Raw genomic sequence first — 21287 nt, 5'->3', positions numbered from 1 at the left:
TGAAATCTGGAGCCGATCCTGTAACCTGATCAGACTCTCTGCAGAGTGGAGCCACTGAGCCGCCCGACGATTTAACCTATAAAGTGAAAGTCCAATTAAGTTTTCAAGGAATTCAAATCCACTGATTGTCCCGGTGTACTGGACTGACTGAATACAATTTCCTGGTTAGTTTTGCTCACAAGAACAGTTTAGGAGTAACATAAATATGGAAAACATCCAGTCCTGCCGTTAAAGAGGTTAAAGTTTCAATATCACAGTAATTAAACCTCGTTTCATGTTTATTGGCAGACTGGGAAAATAAAAAGGCTACAATAACTAAGATTTCTAAATATGACTGCCGTGTGCATTGGTGGGAAAACTGAGTAAGCACCATGTGCAACGTACCACTGCAGAGAGGTTCAGCTGTTTGGAGCCACCTTTGAGATTTACCAGTGAAACTTTATGGAAGATGGAAATAAACAGAGTTGACCAAAATAATTGTTATCTGATCTGGTGCCCAGAGTGTTAATTCAGACTGTGTCCTAGTGTGTGTGTGTGTGTATATGTGTGTGTATGTTGCCTCTTCAACATGTCGAGTCAAACCAAAGTTTTGAGGTACATCACAACTTTTTTGCCCCTTTTGTCTTTGAAGTTGTAAACATGGATGTTGAAGTCTCCACCAGAATTAGAGAATCTTAATCAATGCATAAAACTAGTAAGAGTTCAATAAAGTCATTGAAAAATCTTTCCACATATTTTGGAATTTTATAGCTGCTGTAGGCATTCCATCCATCCATTTTCTGTTCACCCTTGTCCCTAATGGGGTCAGGAGGGTTGCTGGTTCCTGTCCAGCTACGTTCTGGGCGAGAGGCGGGTTTCACCCTGGACAGGTCGCCAGTCTGTCGCAGGGCAACACAGAGACAAACAAGACAAACAACCATTCACACACACTCACACCTAGGGAGAATTTAGAGAGACCAATGAACCTGACAGTCATGTTTTTGTACTGTGGGAGGAAGCCGGAGAACCCGGAGAGAACCCACCATGCACAGGGAGAACATGCAAACTCCATGCAGAAAGACCCTGGGCCGGGAATCGAACCCAGGACCTTCTTGCTGCAAGGCAACAACTCTACCAACTGCACCACTGTGCAGCACCCTGCAGGCATTCATTGAAGTTAATTACCAGATTATAAGATATAAAGTCCATCAGTACCTGTTAGTATTGTGGTGTTTTCTAAAGCCAGTTCATCTCCAGTGTTTGGCGTTTGCTCAATCCCGACCTCTGATCACAGCAGTCCAGGAAACCAGCTTCACATGAGGACAGTAAACATTCTGACAGATTTTTGCTGATGGGATTTGTTGGCCACAGTGAAAGTTGTGCTTTGACATACAGTTGACTGTTTCATCACTTCTTAGTCCAGAGAAATGTTCAGTAATAATTAACTGAGCTTGGTCCCTGACTCTTCATTCTCTGGGTGATTTTGATCCCTGACAACATGGAGGTGAGGTGTCTTGAATTTGTTCTTCTGCTTTGGGTTCCTGGACTGCTGCAAGGTACGTATAATGAACATTGATATGGTATATTCCTGAAGTTGTGTCTGATTGTTGTCTGTTGTGGTCGATCAGCTCAAGGTCCTCAGCCTTGCAGCGCTCCGAGCCTGGATGCAGGTTTTTTTCTCCCGGTGCAGGAATCATATCCTCATGGAACAAAGATCAGTTATTCCTGCAATGATGGATACAAAGCAGAACGAGGAGGCTGGTGGGGAACAAGCACATGTTTTGATGGTATATGGTTTGGTACCCCAGCCTGTATTGGTAAGTGTTTCATTTATTCCATGAAAAGATTTTCTTTAAGTATTTTTATGCATTTTAGTTTAGGACTGAGCAGTAAACAGAACCTTGGTCGATTTCTCATCTTCTTGAGTTTCTTTGAAATGGAATCTGTGACTTTTGGTATTTTACTCGAAAAGCTTCTGTGTTTAAATTTCTTCTTTACAGAAAATCCTCCTACCTGCCGTGAGCCTCCAAAAATATCCAATGCCACCATAATTAATCTGGATTTTCAGGACGTATTTACTCAAAACACAGAAGTGGTGTATCAGTGTAAGGACGGACATACGACAAAGGAAGGAGCCACCAAGAAATCTGTCTTTTGTAGAGCTGGAGTTTGGACAGATGTCCCAACATGTGGTAGGTGGAGAGAATTCAGACATGTACAGAACCTGCCAAGAATATTTATAACACAAACATTTTAACATTTTGTCCAGTTAAAATCACAAACTACAATGTCTTTTTGTTTTCTAACCAAGGCAACGTAGTGTGTAACTGTTATGTTGAAGGAAAAGGATCTTTATACCTTAATGTGAAAAAAAAGATCTAAAAAGTGTTGAGTTTGTTTGTATTCAATCTTCTTTAATTAAATCTAGTAAAACCAGTTGTCTAATTCTCATTACAAAACAGGTTACAGACAGTAAAGATGTTCCTGTAGATGTTCTGTTGTATAAAATGACCTAATTTCTGATTCCCTAAATGCCAATGACCTGTTCCTATTGTTATGCTATTATTAAAATACTACCACTGAAATGTGATAGTATATGGTGTAAATGTGTATGTTCAGACCCCTCTAAAGGTTTTCTTGGTCTTTTCACCTCTGAAAATCCTTTAGAGGCGTCACTGATTTACAACAAATAACAAGATGAATCTGCCTCTGCTCTGTTTGTTCCAGCACCTTCTACTGGACCCGGTCATCCTACTGTTACATCCAGTAAATAATCACATTCATTTCTTCATTAATATTACATGTATTTATCTAGAATGTAAACAAACTAATCTATGCATTTCTTAAGACTTAATGAATTAGAGTTAAGGGATTTGTTGATTTGCTTGAGAAAAGAAAGTATGAGATGAACTAAGAAACTCAACTTTAACAGTTTTATGAAACTCTATTCTTCCTTTACAGTCGATAATTGTGGAGCGTTCCCTCAGGTTCCAAACGGACTTGCTGAGCCACATGAGCGACTTCATTTGAAATACACGTGTCAGGACTATTACAAGTTAGTGGGTCCTGACACAGTGGTGTGTCACAGAGGAGGCACGTGGTCCGAAGTCCCGACATGTAAAGGTAGAAGGAAAACAACACTGAAACTGTTTCATAAAAAAAAAAAAATAGACATAAAGAAAAGTGTTATGTTCTTTTTCTTTTTTTGCAGTGGATTTCTGTCGTCTGAACACTGCAGAGTATCCTGACCTATTAGATACTACCTATCCATTTATCAGAAATGGGGACACGGAGAGCCGGAGATGTGTTGACAAATGGACGTTTACCACCTACGCTCTGGTTCGGTGCATCGAAATGAAACTCAGTGTATCCAGATGTAAGTATCAGTGTTTGTGGTTATAATGTGTCAAAAACAGGAAAGGTTCGAGTGGTATGAATACTTTTGCAAGCCAGCGTTTGTTTACATGTTGAACACGTCAGAATTGAAGGACTGGTTCATTGAAAGGCCTCTGCAGACCTTGATCACAGACTGAGCAACGTTGCAGCAGGGAAACATGCAGGATACTGGCTGAAATTAACCACAGTTGAAGCAGACAATGAAATAAAAATGTATCAAAATTCAAATATTTTTTGATTTTTTTTTTTTTCAGGTTGCAACATGTTCCAGATAAGACAGGTGAGTATTTGTGTGTTACTTAAAGATGTTTTTGTTGCTCACATCCTCTTAATATTTCAAGCATTTCAGAGTACCCCTGTTAAAACTGTGTTATTTTTGTGTATTTATTTGTATAAACATCTAAAGCAGTTATTATTTTTTGATCTCTTTACTGTAACCAGGATCAGTGCTGAGACACCATTGGGAAAAGATCTGGTTCTCTTGGGCTGAACTGATGGACTGACAACAAATGGAAACATGAACCCATTTGAAACAACTTGATATTGAATGTGTTGCTAACGGCCAGGCTGGATATTTTCATTCTGTTCTACCACAGTATAGCATGTTCTGTATTTAGATTGTTCCAGTAGCATTTCTATAGTTTTGCGTTTCATAGAGAGAATTGTAAAAAACCTCTGTCTGACTTCGTCTCTGTGGCCTGCAACAGCCATGTGGGTATTACATAAAGAACTGAGAGTGGGGGGGCATCTTGTGGGGAGATCATGCCGCCCACCCCACAAGATGCCCTGGGCAGTTGCCCATGTTGCCCATATCAGAAACCCCCATTGTTCATGGGAGTCAACTGTACTGCACTGGAATCAGAACCACAATCTCTGGAAATAAGGCATAATCATAATCTACTTTTTCCTTTAGGAATATTAATTACCTGAGAGACCAACAGCATCTATTAGATCTTATCTGATAGATATTTGTGGATCTGATTTGTTTGCCAGAGTGAAACTGATCCTTTGACATAAAGTTGACAATTTCTTCACTTCATTTTTTAGAGAAAAAGTCCAGCATCATTTCAAGCTTGTCTTAATCAGAGTACCTTGCAAAAACTATTAAAAATTAATTGGGTAATTTTTTTTTTTACATATTTGTTAAAACTGATATTATAGCACTGTTGCCTTGCAGCAAGAAGGTCCTGGGTTCATTTCCCGGCCCGGGGTCTTTCTGCAGGGAGTTTGCATGTTCTCCATGTGCATGGTGGGTTCTCTTTGGGTTCTCTGGGTTCCTCCCAGAGTCTAAAAACAATGACTGACAGGTTAATTGGTTTCTCTAAATTCTCCCTAGGTGTGTGTGTGTGTGTGTGTGTGTGTGTGTGTGTGTGTGTTGCCTCTTCAACATGTCGAGACAAACCAAAGTTTTGAGGTATATCAGCTTTTTTACCCCTTTGTCTTTGGAGTTGTAAACATGGATGTTGAAGTCTCCACCAGAATTAGAGAATCTTAATCAATACATAAAACAAGTAAGAGTTCAATAAAGTCATTGAAAAATCTTTCCACATATTTTTGGATTTGATAGCTGCTGCAGGCATTCACTGAAGTTAATTACCAGATTATAAGATATAAAGTCCATCAGTACCTGTTAGTATTGTGGTGTTTTCTAAAGCCAGTTCATCTCCAGTGTTTGGTGTTTGCTCAATCCCGACCTCTGATCACAGCAGTCCAGGAAACCAGCTTCACATGAGGACAGTAAACATTCTGACAGATTTTTGCTGATGGGATTTGTTGGCCACAGTGAAAGTTGTGCTTTGACATACAGTTGACTGTTTCATCACTTCTTATTCCAGAGAAATGTTCAGTAATAATTAACTGAGCTTGGTCCCTGACTCTTCATTCTCTGGGTGTTTTTGATCCCTGACAACATGGAGGTGAGGTGTCTTGAATTTGTTCTTCTGCTTTGGGTTCCTGGACTGCTGCAAGGTACATATAATGAACATTGATATGGTATATTCCTGAAGTTGTGTCTGATTGTTGTCTGTTGTGGTCGATCAGCTCAAGGCCCTCAGCCTTGCAGCGCTCCGAGCCTGGATGCAGGTTTTTTTCTCCCGGTGCAGGAATCATATCCTCATGGAACAAAGATCAGTTATTCCTGCAATGATGGATACAAAGCAGAACGAGGAGGCTGGTGGGGAACAAGCACATGTTTTGATGGTTTATGGTTTGGTATCCCAGCCTGTATTGGTAAGTTTTATTTATTCCATGAAATGATTTTCTTTAAGTACTTTTATGCATTTTAGTTTGAGACTGAGCAGTAAACAGAACCTTGGTCGATTTCTCATCTTCTTGAGCTTCTTTGAAATGGAATCTGTGACTTTTGGTATTTTACTCGAAAAGCTTCTGTGTTTAATTTTCTTCTCTACAGAAAATCCTCCTACCTGCCGTGAGCCTCCAAGAATATCCAATGCCACCATAATTAATCTGGATTTTCAGGACGTATTTACTCAAGACACAGAAGTGGTGTATCAGTGTAAGGACGGACATACGACAAAGGAAGGAGCCACCAAGAAATCTGTCTTTTGTAGAGCTGGAGTTTGGACAGATGTCCCAACATGTGGTAGGTGGAGAGAATTCAGACATGTACAGAACCTGCCAAGAATATTTATAACACAAACATTTTAACATTTTGTCCAGTTAAAATCACAAACTACAAAGTGTTTTTGTCTTGTAACCAAGGCAACGTAGTGTGTAACTGTTAGGTTGAAGGAAAAGGATACAATGTCTTTAAACCTTATTGTGAAAAAAAGATCTAAAAAGTGTTGAGTTTGTTTGTATTCAATCTTCTTTAATTAAATCTAGTAAAACCAGTTGTCTAATCCTCATTACAAAACAGGTTACAGATAGTAAAGATGTTCCTGTAGATGTTCTGTTGTATAAAATGACCTAATTTCTGATACCCTAAATGCCAATGACTTGTTCATATTGTTAAGCTATTATTAAAATACTATCACTGAAATAACCTAAATGAAATTGGAAGCAGAATTTATTGGCATAGTCATTTATTTCCATAAACAATAAATTTTTTAACCACTCCTCATATCAACAGTCTTGGTCGTCTCAATAAAGAACAAAATTATAAAAAACAAAAAAAGTTACTATCACACGTTTGTTGCCACTGTACCCTCAATTTAATTATTTAATTTTTACATATATGTATGTATGTGGGTGTCGGTCACCTGCGGTCAGGGGAGGCGGGTGAGGCAGACCCTCATCTGTCATCATGGAAAAATAATATTTATTGATAAAATAATTTATATTGCTATTTTCACCCTATAGTTTGTACTGTAAAGTACCTATTTCTCAATTAGCTTAACCAATTCTGATTATTTTTTCTTGAAAGATCGCTCAGTTTTAGCATATTCCTTTTCAAATGCTCAGAACCGATGCAGGTGAGGCAGCAGCGTGTTGAGCCTCACCTGGGATTGATCAACCTCTCTAACTTCACTGGCTGCCATTCCATGAGAACACAATCCTCCTGTCTGTACGTCACCAATAAATTGGTTAAGAAACACTTAATATATGAACTAATTTTCCAGAATTTATTTCCTATTGTATATAATGCACGGTGTTTTTTGTCACCAACTCTGTGTGTCACGAGTTTCGTGAGCTGAGGATCGATCAGAAACGGCAGAGACCAGATTCGAGGTGAGGCAGGCAGTTCTCTTGCCTCATGGCAGGGGGCGCTCACGATCCCAGACATTGTGACTCCACAACTGCAGAGTAAGAGACAGTAACAGAGAGCTAGCCATACAGTAAAGTGCTGCGATATATTTGTAGTTTTCTCCTCTTACCACAGCAATTATTATTAATAATCGCAAGGTAAACATTAGGCCTAAAACATACTACTGCAACAGACTGAATGTTCTGCTGTATGTGTGGGACATAGCTGAGTGTTTTTTTTTCTTTTTGCGTTGTTAGTTGCTTTGACAACGAGTCTGCGTGTAGATGCGAGAAAGAAATGGTTTTGAGTTGTTCTTTAACGGTTTTTCCCTTTGCTGTGAAGCACAGCACGAAATTAATAATATGGATATGTCCAAGTTTGATTGAGTTTATGGAATTATTGTACGGCAGTGCGTCTATGGATGACATGTAAAAGAAAAGTCTTTTTACCATGCAGCTGTCATGAAGTGTGGTGAGGCACACGCAGTGGAACCAGGTTACAGTAAAAAATAATGATTTTTAATGGTGAAATAATCCAATATAAAGTCCAAAATCTTGACACCACAGCAGAGCGGAAAGCAAAGGCTCACTACTGGTAGCAACAAGGTACGAATGGACAGCAGACAAAACAATGACTGGTGTAAATGACAAGGAACCGACAAAGACACAGTGAATTTCCTCATGTAAACAATAACATGCAGGCGCTCTATATTTGTAAATATGATTATGATTAACTTAGTGCCTTACCGGCTATGAACCTCTCCGCACGTCACTGGTGTAAATGTGTATGTTCAGACCCCTCTAAAGCTTTTCTTGGTCTTTCCACCTCTGAAAATCTTTTGGAGGCGTCACTGATTTAGAACAAATAACAAGATGAATCTGCCTCTGCTCTGTTTGTTCCAGCACCTTCTACTGGACCCGGATCAACCGACACTCATCCTACTGTTACATCGTGTAAATAAGCACATTAATTTCTTCATTAATATTACATGTATTTATCTAGAATGTAACCAAACTAAGCTATGCATTTCTTAAGAGTTAATGAATTAGAGTTAAGGGATTTGTTGATTTGTTTGAGAATAGAAAGTATGAGATGAACTAAGGAACTCAACTTTAACAGTTTTATAAAACTCTATTCTTCCTTTACAGTCGATAATTGTGGAGCGTTCCCTTGTAACATAACCACTATGTTTGTTTTTCCTGAATAAATACGATAAAAAGTAAACGTGTTAAACTGTTCTGTAGAACAGTTTCGGTGATTTAATTGTTAAAAAATCTTTCGAATTTCCACTGTTTGTAACTGATTTGGGTGGATCATGGAATTTTCAGGTGTGTGTGTGTAATTAGTGATTTTAAAAGGGGGCGGGGGCGACGGCGCGAGAGGCGCAACCGAAGAGGAAGACACTCGCCGGTAGATCTGGGCAGCGGGAGTTTTGATTCGTATAAACGTTTAGAACTTTTAAAAATCAAAGGAAAGACATTAAATAACGATCAAAAGTTCGCCCAGCGCCGCAGATCATATTTCAGGAACTGGATCGGAGTTTGCACCCAAGAAACGCCGCCCGGGGCAAGAAGACGCCGCCAGTGCGAGAGGACGCCACCGAAGGGATAGAAAGTCGTTCCCGGTGAGATCTGGACTTTACTTTTCTTTTTGGGGATTTTTGGTGGTACCACTCTTTTTGTTTTCTCCATTTTTTGGAGGGGTTTTTGACGTTTGGATTTTTCCCTTTTGGATCGGGACTTTGGAATAAAACGGGGGGAATATTTCCAGGACTTTGTTTATTTTTCAGGATATGGAACTCTGGTGTGGACAATAATCTCTTGGGGAAAAGGAAATAGAAAATTTCGGACTCTTAATTAGTGAGTTTTTTTTGTTTTGTTTGCTGATTCGAACTGAGTAACCCTGTTTATTGTTTGAGGGATTTTGGTTATTTGATCTCTTTATCATGATAACTATTATTATTTCGTAGTATAATAATTTTTTTTGAATAAATCATTGTTGCAGAAGATGGACAAATTCAGTGTTTGAATATTTTATCAGATTCAAGGTGTGGCATATTTTACCTGATTCCTGTGACAGATTTCCCCCTTGAGTGTATTGTGAATTCAGCTTTCAGCCGAATTTTTACAATTTGGTGGCCCGTACGGTGAGACAGAGCTTGTGAGGAGGATTTTAAACAACTGTAATCCAAAGCTAGCAGGCTGTCTTCGTGGCACAGTCACCTCTATGGATCAATTAATAAAGGTAGGATCCCAGGTTGAAAAAGACTGCGCTGGGGTAAAAGTTTACTGGGGGAAAGTAGATCAGCACAAAGCCAAAGGAAAATGCCCAGCAAGATCTAAGGGAAATACCAGAAAGCCAACCGACTCTGTATTTGTTGTTCAGGACCTGCATCCTCCCTCCTTCACGTTCCCATTGAGGTGCGTGACAGGATGTACAACGCTGTTCTGGATACAGCATGCACCTATTCCCTGATGAGAAATAGTCAGTGGAAAATAATTGCAAAAGAAGGGGAGGTTTTGAAGCCAGCTGACGACCAGAAGTTTGAACTTGCCAATGGCAAAACCTACAGGGCTTTAGGGAAAGCGACAATCATCTATAGTTGGCATGGCATGATGTGGTCTTTGGAGACTTTTGTGGTGGAGGATGATAACCTTACCTTTCCCATCATCCTAGGTCTCGACTTTTTGTCCAAAACTTCTGCCATAATCAACCTGGGTGACCACACCTATGGGGTAAAAGGGCCGAAAGGTTATACCTTTTATCCTTTTTCATCTTCGGTTGTTGCCAGAACACCTGGGCATGATAGTCATTCTCTGCTTAATCTGATCCCGGCTCTGCCCCTGGAAAAGGACAAAGTACCAAACACAGCATCATATCCCATGAAGATAAAACATCCTCCAGAAGTCCAGAAGCTTTTGGAGGCCTGGCCATCCGTATGCTCGGATACATTGGGCAGAACATCTGTGGAAGAACACAGAATAATGACCACAGATGAAATACCCATCCGCTGCAGAGCTTACCGGGTGTCTCCTTTTAAGCGGCAAATAATAAAAGAACAGATTGATGCTATGCTAAAGGATGGTATTATAGAGCCATCACAATCTTCATGGGGATCCCCCGTTGTCCTTGTTCCTAAGCCAGACAAATCTTTTCGGTTTTGTGTGGACTACAGAGCTTTGAACACCAAAACTCTTCAGGATGCCTATCCCATGCCCATCATCCACGAGCTGTTGGAGTCAATGACTGGAGCAAAAATTTTCAGCACCCTGGATTTGAAGTCTGGATATTGGCAGATGGTGGTGGCAGAAGACAGCAAAGCGAAAACTGCGGTTATTACCCCATTTGGATTTTATCAATTTAAGTGCATGCCATTTGGATTAAAAAATGCAGGAGCATCCTTTCAACGTTTAATGGAGAAAGTTTTAGGAGAGCTACGGGGAAAGATCTGCTGTGTGTACATCGATGATGTGATTGTTTTCTCAGCTTCGGCTGAGCAACACCTGAAGGACCTGGATACCGTATTTGCAAGGCTCCATGACGCCAATCTGTCCCTCAATCTTAAAAAATGCAACTTTTTCCAGCAAGAACTCAAGTTTCTGGGACACATTGTATCAGCGAAAGGTGTTCAAGTGGATCCCGAAAAAACCGACGCCATTACGGTTTATCCTACTCCAACTGACCCGAAAACGCTTCAGAGATTCCTTGGAATGGTTGGTTGGTACCACAAGTTCATCTCCCATTTTGCAGAAATCGCTACACCTCTTTATCAACTGCTCAAAAAAGATGCTAAGTGGGGGTGGACAGAGGAATGCCACAATGCTTTCATGACACTGAAGAAGGCTTTGGGGGAATCACCCATACTTGGGCAGCCAGATTTCGAATTACCTTTTGAAATACATACCGATGCCAGTAATGTTGGTCTGGGTGCCGTCCTGGTCCAGCCAACTCCTGATGGAGAAAAGGTTATTGCTTTTGCTTCAAGATCATTGAAGGGAGCAGAGCGGAACTATTCCACCTCTGAAAAGGAATGTTTGGCAGTTGTTTGGGCAGTAGAAAAGTGGAGACACTTTGTAGAGGGTACAAAGTTTACCATTTATACTGACCATGCTGCCCTAACCTGGGCATTTAATTGCCCCAGAACCAGTTCCAGGTTAACACGCTGGGTGCTGAGGTTGCAAGATTTCGATTTTGAAGTACGATATAGAAAAGGAATGCACAATGTAGTGCCTGATGCGCTGTCCCGAGCAATGTTCTCTGATCCAGCTGGAACAGCACATGTAGCCCTGAATTCTGCTAAAACCTTGTTAGGTTTATCCCTATCATTAACAGATATCAAGGAAGCTCAAGAAAATGACTCGGACCTGATGGAGATGGTTCAGGATCAAAGATACCAGAGACCTGACAAAATCTCTTACTACAAAGTTCACGATCTCTGGTATAGGAAGACCCCACTAAAAGATGGCATGAAATATCAGCTGGTGGTTCCCAAATCTTTAATTCCTAAATTTCTACAGTATTTCCATGATCGGCCATTGAGTGGACATCTGGGCTAAAGACACTCCTCCGGCTGTTGGAAGTAGCATGGTGGCCATCCGTCCGTAAGGATGTGTGGCAATATGTGAAGAACTGTGCAGTTTGTCAGAAGTACAAATCAGATAATCAAGTTCCAGCTGGTTTTCTGCAGCCGACACCTCTGACTGAACCCTGGGCGAAACTTGGGGTGGACCTGATGGGACCTTTTCCACGCAGCAAAAAAGGAAATGTTTTCCTTTTTGTGGTGATCGACTACTTCACAAAGTGGGTGGAGATGTTTCCTTGAAGAGACAGCAAGACACAGAAGCTCATCACTATCCTCCAGGAGGAGATATTTACTCGTTTTGGAGTTCCACAAAGTCTTGTGTCAGATCGTGGGCCCCAGTTTACCAGTCAAGAGATGTCCAGGTTTTGCTCTATGTGGGGGCTAAAGCATCATTTTACCACCAGCTATCATCCCCAATCTAACTTCACTGAACGGGCGAACAGAACTATCAAAACAATGATAGCCTCATTTGTTGGACAGCATCACAATCAGTGGGACCAACATATATGGGAGTTACGTTTTGCCATTAATAGTGCTCAACATGAAACCACAGGGAGAGCCCCTGCAGAGTTAATGTTGGGACGCCAACTTCAAGGGCCTTTGGAGAGGGTGATAGCCAAACCACCATCGCCGCAGCAACCCATATACAAATGGTTGGAGTGTCATAGTGAGATGAAAGAAGAAGTCAAAAGGAAAGTTGGGATAAGCCAAACCCGACAAGCCAAATATTACAATGCCCGGAGGAGAGGTGCACAGTTCCGCCGGGAGATTTGGTCTGGGTTAGGTCTCACCCACTTTCCAAAGCAATAGACAGTTTTTCCTCAAAGCTAGCGCCAAAGTGGTCAGGTCCAGCTATAGTGAGGAAACAGTTAGGCCCAGTAAATTATCAGCTTCAGTGGAAAGACCAGCACAAAGGAACAGACACAGTTAATGTGGTTAACTTAAAGCCTTATTTTGGAGTTCAACCTCCCTTGCCTCCGGCTGGGGGGGGGGGGATTGTAACATAACCACTATGTTTGTTTTTCCTGAATAAATACGATAAAAAGTAAACGTGTTAAACTGTTCTGTAACTGTTCTGTAAACAGTTTCGTGATTTAATTGTTAAAAAATCTTTCGAATTTCCACTGTTTGTAACTGATTTGGGTGGATCATGGAATTTTCAGGTGTGTGTGTGTAATTAGTGATTTTAAAAGGGGGCGGGGGCGACGGCGCGAGAGGCGCAACCGAAGAGGAAGACACTCGCCGGTAGATCTGGGCAGCGGAGTTTTGATTCAGATAAACGTTTAGAACTTTTAAAAATCAAAGGAAAGACATTAAATAACGATCAAAAGTTCGCCCAGCGCCGCGAATCATATTTCAGGAACTGGATCGGAGTTTGCACCCAAGAAACGCCGCCGGGCAAGAAGACGCCAGTGCGAGAGGACGCCATCAAGGGATAGAAAGTCGTTCGGTGAGATCTGGACTTTACTTTTCTTTTGGGGATTTTGGTGGTACCACTCTTTTGTTTTCTCCATTTTTGGAGGGTTTTTGACGCGTTTGGATTTTTCCCTTTTGGATCGGGACTTTGGAATAAAACGGGGAATATTTCCAGGACTTTGTTTATTTTTCAGGATATGGAACTCTGGTGTGGACAATAATCTCTTGGGGAAAAGGAAATAGAAAATTTCGGACTCTTAATTAGTGAGTTTTTTTTGTTTTGTTTGCTGATTCGAACTGAGTAACCCTGTTTATTGTTTGAGGGATTTTGGTTATTTGATCTCTTTATCATGATAACTATTATTATTTCGTAGTATAATAATTTTTTTTGAATAAATCATTGTTGCAGAAGATGGACAAATTCAGTGTTTGAATATTTTATCAGATTCAAGGTGTGGCATATTTTACCTGATTCCTGTGACAGATTTCCCCCTTGAGTGTATTGTGAATTCAGCTTTCAGCCGAATTTTTACAATTTGGTGGCCCGTACGGTGAGACAGAGCTTGTGAGGAGGATTTTAAACAACTGTAATCCAAAGCTAGCAGGCTGTCTTCGTGGCACAGTCACCTCTATGGATCAATTAATAAAGGTGGGATCCCAGGTTGAAAAAGACTGCGCTGGGGTAAAAGTTTACTGGGGGAAAGTAGATCAGCACAAAGCCAAAGGAAAATGCCCAGCAAGATCTAAGGGAAATACCAGAAAGCCAACCGACTCTGTATTTGTTGTTCAGCGAGGACCTGCATCCTCCCTCCTTCACGTTCCCATTGAGGTGCGTGACAGGATGTACAACGCTGTTCTGGATACAGCATGCACCTATTCCCTGATGAGAAATAGTCAGTGGAAAATAATTGCAAAAGAAGGGGAGGTTTTGAAGCCAGCTGACGACCAGAAGTTTGAACTTGCCAATGGCAAAACCTACAGGGCTTTAGGGAAAGCGACAATCATCTATAGTTGGCATGGCATGATGTGGTCTTTGGAGACTTTTGTGGTGGAGGATGATAACCTTACCTTTCCCATCATCCTAGGTCTCGACTTTTTGTCCAAAACTTCTGCCATAATCAACCTGGGTGACCACACCTATGGGGTAAAAGGGCCGAAAGGTTATACCTTTTATCCTTTTTCATCTTCGGTTGTTGCCAGAACACCTGGGCATGATAGTCATTCTCTGCTTAATCTGATCCCGGCTCTGCCCCTGGAAAAGGACAAAGTACCAAACACAGCATCATATCCCATGAAGATAAAACATCCTCCAGAAGTCCAGAAGCTTTTGGAGGCCTGGCCATCCGTATGCTCGGATACATTGGGCAGAACATCTGTGGAAGAACACAGAATAATGACCACAGATGAAATACCCATCCGCTGCAGAGCTTACCGGGTGTCTCCTTTTAAGCGGCAAATAATAAAAGAACAGATTGATGCTATGCTAAAGGATGGTATTATAGAGCCATCACAATCTTCATGGGGATCCCCCGTTGTCCTTGTTCCTAAGCCAGACAAATCTTTTCGGTTTTGTGTGGACTACAGAGCTTTGAACACCAAAACTCTTCAGGATGCCTATCCCATGCCCATCATCCACGAGCTGTTGGAGTCAATGACTGGAGCAAAAATTTTCAGCACCCTGGATTTGAAGTCTGGATATTGGCAGATGGTGGTGGCAGAAGACAGCAAAGCGAAAACTGCGGTTATTACCCCATTTGGATTTTATCAATTTAAGTGCATGCCATTTGGATTAAAAAATGCAGGAGCATCCTTTCAACGTTTAATGGAGAAAGTTTTAGGAGAGCTACGGGGAAAGATCTGCTGTGTGTACATCGATGATGTGATTGTTTTCTCAGCTTCGGCTGAGCAACACCTGAAGGACCTGGATACCGTATTTGCAAGGCTCCATGACGCCAATCTGTCCCTCAATCTTAAAAAATGCAACTTTTTCCAGCAAGAACTCAAGTTTCTGGGACACATTGTATCAGCGAAAGGTGTTCAAGTGGATCCCGAAAAAACCGACGCCATTACGGTTTATCCTACTCCAACTGACCCGAAAACGCTTCAGAGATTCCTTGGAATGGTTGGTTGGTACCACAAGTTCATCTCCCATTTTGCAGAAATCGCTACACCTCTTTATCAACTGCTCAAAAAAGATGCTAAGTGGGGGTGGACAGAGGAATGCCACAATGCTTTCATGACACTGAAGAAGGCTTTGGGGGAATCACCCATACTTGGGCAGCCAGATTTCGAATTACCTTTTGAAATACATACCGATGCCAGTAATGTTGGTCTGGGTGCCGTCCTGGTCCAGCCAACTCCTGATGGAGAAAAGGTTATTGCTTTTGCTTCAAGATCATTGAAGGGAGCAGAGCGGAACTATTTCACCTCTGAAAAGGAATGTTTGGCAGTTGTTTGGGCAGTAGAAAAGTGGAGACACTTTGTAGAGGGTACAAAGTTTACCATTTATACTGACCATGCTGCCCTAACCTGGGCATTTAATTGCCCCAGAACCAGTTCCAGGTTAACACGCTGGGTGCTGAGGTTGCAAGATTTCGATTTTGAAGTACGATATAGAAAAGGAATGCACAATGTAGTGCCTGATGCGCTGTCCCGAGCAATGTTCTCTGATCCAGCTGGAACAGCACATGTAGCCCTGAATTCTGCTAAAACCTTGTTAGGTTTACCCCTATCATTAACAGATATCAAGGAAGCTCAAGAAAATGACTCGGACCTGATGGAGATGGTTCAGGATCAAAGATACCAGAGACCTGACAAAATCTCTTACTACAAAGTTCACGATCTCTGGTATAGGAAGACCCCACTAAAAGATGGCATGAAATATCAGCTGGTGGTTCCCAAATCTTTAATTCCTAAATTTCTACAGTATTTCCATGATCGGCCATTGAGTGGACATCTGGGCCGGCTAAAGACACTCCTCCGGCTGTTGGAAGTAGCATGGTGGTTATCCGTCCGTAAGGATGTGTGGCAATATGTGAAGAACTGTGCAGTTTGTCAGAAGTACAAATCAGATAATCAAGTTCCAGCTGGTTTTCTGCAGCCGACACCTCTGACTGAACCCTGGGCGAAACTTGGGGTGGACCTGATGGGACCTTTTCCACGCAGCAAAAAAGGAAATGTTTTCCTTTTTGTGGTGATCGACTACTTCACAAAGTGGGTGGAGATGTTTCCTTGAAGAGACAGCAAGACACAGAAGCTCATCACTATCCTCCAGGAGGAGATATTTACTCGTTTTGGAGTTCCACAAAGTCTTGTGTCAGATCGTGGGTCCCAGTTTACCAGTCAAGAGATGTCCAGGTTTTGCTCTATGTGGGGGCTAAAGCATCATTTTACCACCAGCTATCATCCCCAATCTAACTTCACTGAACGGGCGAACAGAACTATCAAAACAATGATAGCCTCATTTGTTGGACAGCATCACAATCAGTGGGACCAACATATATGGGAGTTACGTTTTGCCATTAATAGTGCTCAACATGAAACCACAGGGAGAGCCCCTGCAGAGTTAATGTTGGGACGCCAACTTCAAGGGCCTTTGGAGAGGGTGATAGCCAAACCACCATCGCCGCAGCAACCCATATACAAATGGTTGGAGTGTCATAGTGAGATGAAAGAAGAAGTCAAAAGGAAAGTTGGGATAAGCCAAACCCGACAAGCCAAATATTACAATGCCCGGAGGAGAGGTGCACAGTTCCGGCCGGGAGATTTGGTCTGGGTTAGGTCTCACCCACTTTCCAAAGCAATAGACAGTTTTTCCTCAAAGCTAGCGCCAAAGTGGTCAGGTCCAGCTATAGTGAGGAAACAGTTAGGCCCAGTAAATTATCAGCTTCAGTGGAAAGACCAGCACAAAGGAACAGACACAGTTAATGTGGTTAACTTAAAGCCTTATTTTGGAGTTCAACCTCCCTTGCCTCCGGCTGGGGGGGGGGGGGATTGTAACATAACCACTATGTTTGTTTTTCCTGAATAAATACGATAAAAAGTAAACGTGTTAAACTGTTCTGTAACTGTTCTGTAAACAGTTTCGGTGATTTAATTGTTAAAAAATCTTTCGAATTTCCACTGTTTGTAACTGATTTGGGTGGATCATGGAATTTTCAGGTGTGTGTGTGTAATTAGTGATTTTAAAAGGGGGCGGGGGCGACGGCGCGAGAGGCGCAACCGAAGAGGAAGACACTCGCCGGTAGATCTGGGCAGCGGGAGTTTTGATTCGTATAAACGTTTAGAACTTTTAAAAATCAAAGGAAAGACATTAAATAACGATCAAAAGTTCGCCCAGCGCCGCAGATCATATTTCAGGAACTGGATCGGAGTTTGCACCCAAGAAACGCCGCCCGGGGCAAGAAGACGCCGCCAGTGCGAGAGGACGCCACCGAAGGGATAGAAAGTCGTTCCCGGTGAGATCTGGACTTTACTTTTCTTTTTGGGGATTTTTGGTGGTACCACTCTTTTTGTTTTCTCCATTTTTTGGAGGGGTTTTTGACGTTTGGATTTTTCCCTTTTGGATCGGGACTTTGGAATAAAACGGGGGGAATATTTCCAGGACTTTGTTTATTTTTCAGGATATGGAACTCTGGTGTGGACAATAATCTCTTGGGGAAAAGGAAATAGAAAATTTCGGACTCTTAATTAGTGAGTTTTTTTTGTTTTGTTTGCTGATTCGAACTGAGTAACCCTGTTTATTGTTTGAGGGATTTTGGTTATTTGATCTCTTTATCATGATAACTATTATTATTTCGTAGTATAATAATTTTTTTTGAATAAATAATTGTTGCAGAAGATGGACAAATTCAGTGTTTGAATATTTTATCAGATTCAAGGTGTGGCATATTTTACCTGATTCCTGTGACAGATTTCCCCCTTGAGTGTATTGTGAATTCAGCTTTCAGCCGAATTTTTACATCCTCAGGTTCCAAATGGACTTCTTGTGCAACAGCAGCAAAGTTATTTGAAATACAAGTGTCAGATCTATTACAAGTTAGTGGGTCCTGACACAGTGGTGTCACAGAGGAGGCATGTGGTCCGAAGTCCCAACATGTGAATGTAGGAGGAAAACAACACTGAAACTGTTTCATGGAAAAACAGACATAAAGAAAAGTGTATTTTGAGGGGGCGCTCATGATTCCAGACATTGTGACTCCACAACTGCAGAGTAAGAGACAGTAACAGCGAGCTAGTTATACTGTAAAGTGCTGCGATATATTTATACTTTTCTCCTCTTACCACAGCGATCACTTATTAATAATCGCAAGATAAACATTAAGCCTAAAACCATACTACTGCAACAGACTGAATGTTCTGCTGTATGTGTGGGACATAGCTGAGTGTTTTCTTTTTTTGTTTTGTTTTTGTTTTGATGGCGTTGTTGTCAGTTGCTATGGCAACGAGTCTGCGCGTATCTGCGCATATACAGAAACCGAGAAAGCAGTGGTTTTGAGATGTACTTTAACGGGTTTTCGCTTTCCTGTGCATAAAGATTTATAATATCTACATGTCCAATTTTGATTGACCAAGCAGAACTATTCTACGGCAGCGCGGCTACGGTGACATGCAAAAGAATACTCTTTTTGCCTTTAAAAGCCGCAGAAAGAGTTTGGTTGGTGTTACCATGGTTACCACACCATCAGTCCTGCTTACTCTTTCTTTAAAAAACGCCCCACTAAATTTAAACAGTAACTCATGATGACCTTCCGTGTTCAACAGGGTTTACATTAAGATGGATTAATACCATCAGCTGACTGACTCAGTGAATTACATCAAATGTGTAATAAGCTGTTGGTGTGTGAAGCATTCCTTTTAAATCAGTAATGTAAACATATTTTAGCACATGAACACAACGTGTTGTCATGGTTACCGCTCCCCGCAAGGTTTAATGTGACTGCAGGAGTTTTAAGTGTAATCACCGGTACAGATGGATTTGTTACAGGAACTAAAAGAATGAAGGCTTTTATTTTGGTCAGTGGAGCCTTTCTGTCCTGCACTCAGCAGCTGAGAACGACGTCAGTCAGCATCCTGCAGTTAAAGTCCTTCTGAGCATTAACATGAACAGCCTGGCTGTGGACTCTACAGTGGAGAGGCACAGCAGAAATGAACAGCAGAGAATAGAAGGTTCCCAAAATGTACAGTCTGGAGTGAAATGTTTCAGGTCACTTGACTGAACCACAACATTACTCTCCTTCACAATGTGAGAGATGATTGAAACGAAACACTGGGAATATTCAACTATTAAAACAAACAAACAAAAAAAACTTGTCACAGGTTTCTGGGTCTGATCTCGTCCCAGAGGAGCAATGTAGAGTCTGCTGGCTTGTCCTTATTACAACTCCAACTACATTTTGTAGATATTACAACTACAAAAACTAGCAATCAGGCCCGAAATCTAGTTTAACATCCATCATGCTACTTCCTGGAAAATGTTCCTACAGTCAGAATAAATCACCAGTCAGGATATTGTAACAGAGACATGCTGTGTGACTCTTTTTGGTTTAGTCTGTTGTAATTAAGACTCATGGCCACAACTAACCATCTAGTTCTGATTTTGTTCAGATGTGTGAATAAAATGTGATATTTTGTTCATTTTTGTTTCTAAACAGTTTGATCTTCTTTTGTTTCTTTAAACTTTCAGCAGGTTCCTGTGTGTTGGATCTGAGTAGATTGAATATTGGTCAAACTATACAAATCAACATGGAGGATGGAGAGAAAAAGTGGATTGAATGTACACAGTGGAAAGAACACTGGATGGTTGCAAGGTGCTCTAATGGAAAAATAGAAGCAACCAGTTGTGAGTAACATGATAAATAAATTTATTTTGTTTCCAGGTAATCTATGATGTAATTTGTTTTAGTTAAAAGGCTTTAAACAGGAAACCCAAAGTAAAAGATTGCTATTAATTTTAGATTCAATTTCAATTTAGTATCAGGGAAGACGTTCATTCATTCATTGATTCACTTGATCTAAAAACAACAACATGAAACCAGGAGAATTTTAATAAAGCAGTTGTTTTTTTAATTTACAAACATTTTTAAAATGACTCATTTCCTTATTCATTTTATGTGAAATTCAAAAAATACAATCCATCAATGTTTTAATGAATCCAACATTTATAAATGAGTTCTGTTTGTATATTTCCAGGTTGCAGCAGGGAAACCCTTAGACTAGTAAGTGTTATTATTGGACACATCTTTCCAATAATCACATCAATCTTAGACAGTTTGTCTGCTGAGATGTTAATCACTCCTAAATTCACTTTATTTGTTGTGTCTTCTTATTAGAACCGTTGCTGGTTTAACTTGATGCAGTAACATTTCCCGGCTTTGGATTCATCCACCGCAAGCAGAGAAGGAAGTGACATCAGAGATACTTCTGACAGAAACAGAAGTATCTCTGGAAGGAAACTTTTTCTTTTTTTTAGTTAATTTCTGTTGATTGTTGGTTGACAGCAACTATAAAATGCTTGACTTTGTCTAAAAATAAAATGTTTCGACAACCTTCAGGGTATCCTTTGTTTTGTTCTCCCTCACACTGTGTTCAAAATGATTTTCGACTCTCATCGTCTGTGAAATCTGGAGCCGATCCTGTAACCTGATCAGACTCTCTGCAGAGTGGAGCCACTGAGCCGCCCGACGATTTAACCTATAAAGTGAAAGTCCAATTAAGTTTTCAAGAAATTCAAATCCACTGATTGTCCCGGTGTACTGGACTGACTGAATACATTTTCCTGGTTAGTTTTGCTCACAAGAACAGTTTAGGAGTAACATAAATATGGAAAATATGCAGTCCTGCCGTTAAAGAGGTTAAAGTTTCAATATCACAGTAATTAAACCTCATTACATGTTTATTGGCAGACTGGGAAAATAAAAAGGCTACAATAACTAAGATTTCTAAACATGACTGCCGTGTGCATTGGTGGGAAAACTGAGTAAGCACCATGTGCAACGTACCACTGCAGAGAGGTTCAGCTGTTTGGAGCCACCTTTGAGATTTACCAGTGAAACTTTATGGAAGATGGAAATAAACAGAGTTGACCAAAATAATTGTTATCTGATCTGGTGCCCAGAGTGTTAATTCAGACTGTGTCCTAGTGTGTGTGTGTGTGTATATGTGTGTGTATGTTGCCTCTTCAATATGTTGAGACAAACCAAAGTTTTG

The 21287-nt window shown here is 40.9% G+C and overlaps 1 protein-coding gene across 4 annotated transcripts; it reads left to right on the top strand.

The window, feature by feature from the left end:
• The first annotated feature begins 1259 nt into the window (after positions 1 to 1259).
• On the top strand, positions 1260 to 20631 carry LOC122841807 (complement factor H-like). 4 transcript variants are annotated; one of them, XM_044135355.1, is made up of 13 exons: positions 1260 to 1535; positions 1608 to 1796; positions 1980 to 2171; positions 2707 to 2745; positions 2941 to 3102; positions 3191 to 3355; positions 3630 to 3655; positions 3817 to 5343; positions 5416 to 5604; positions 5786 to 5977; positions 19768 to 19920; positions 20271 to 20296; positions 20411 to 20631. In XM_044135355.1, exons 1-8 carry the CDS (start codon positions 1478 to 1480, stop codon positions 3826 to 3828), a joined length of 843 nt encoding a protein of 280 aa, XP_043991290.1. In that variant the 5' UTR covers positions 1260 to 1477; the 3' UTR covers positions 3829 to 5343; positions 5416 to 5604; positions 5786 to 5977; positions 19768 to 19920; positions 20271 to 20296; positions 20411 to 20631. The 4 variants fall into 4 exon arrangements, with proteins under 4 accessions (XP_043991290.1, XP_043991289.1, XP_043991294.1 ...); XM_044135354.1 differs by having other exon boundaries at positions 19765 to 19920; XM_044135359.1 differs by lacking the exons at positions 1260 to 1535; positions 1608 to 1796; positions 1980 to 2171; ... (2 more) ...; positions 3191 to 3355; positions 3630 to 3655 and adding an exon at positions 7984 to 8034 and having other exon boundaries at positions 3832 to 5343.
• The last annotated feature ends 656 nt before the right edge of the window (positions 20632 to 21287 follow it).

The sequence above is a fragment of the Gambusia affinis genome, linkage group LG12, assembly GCF_019740435.1.
Source record: "Gambusia affinis linkage group LG12, SWU_Gaff_1.0, whole genome shotgun sequence".
In the NCBI taxonomy this organism is placed as follows: domain Eukaryota; kingdom Metazoa; phylum Chordata; class Actinopteri; order Cyprinodontiformes; family Poeciliidae; genus Gambusia; species Gambusia affinis.
Note: the sequence above shows the minus strand (reverse complement) of the source record. Positions and strands in the feature narration are given on the sequence as shown.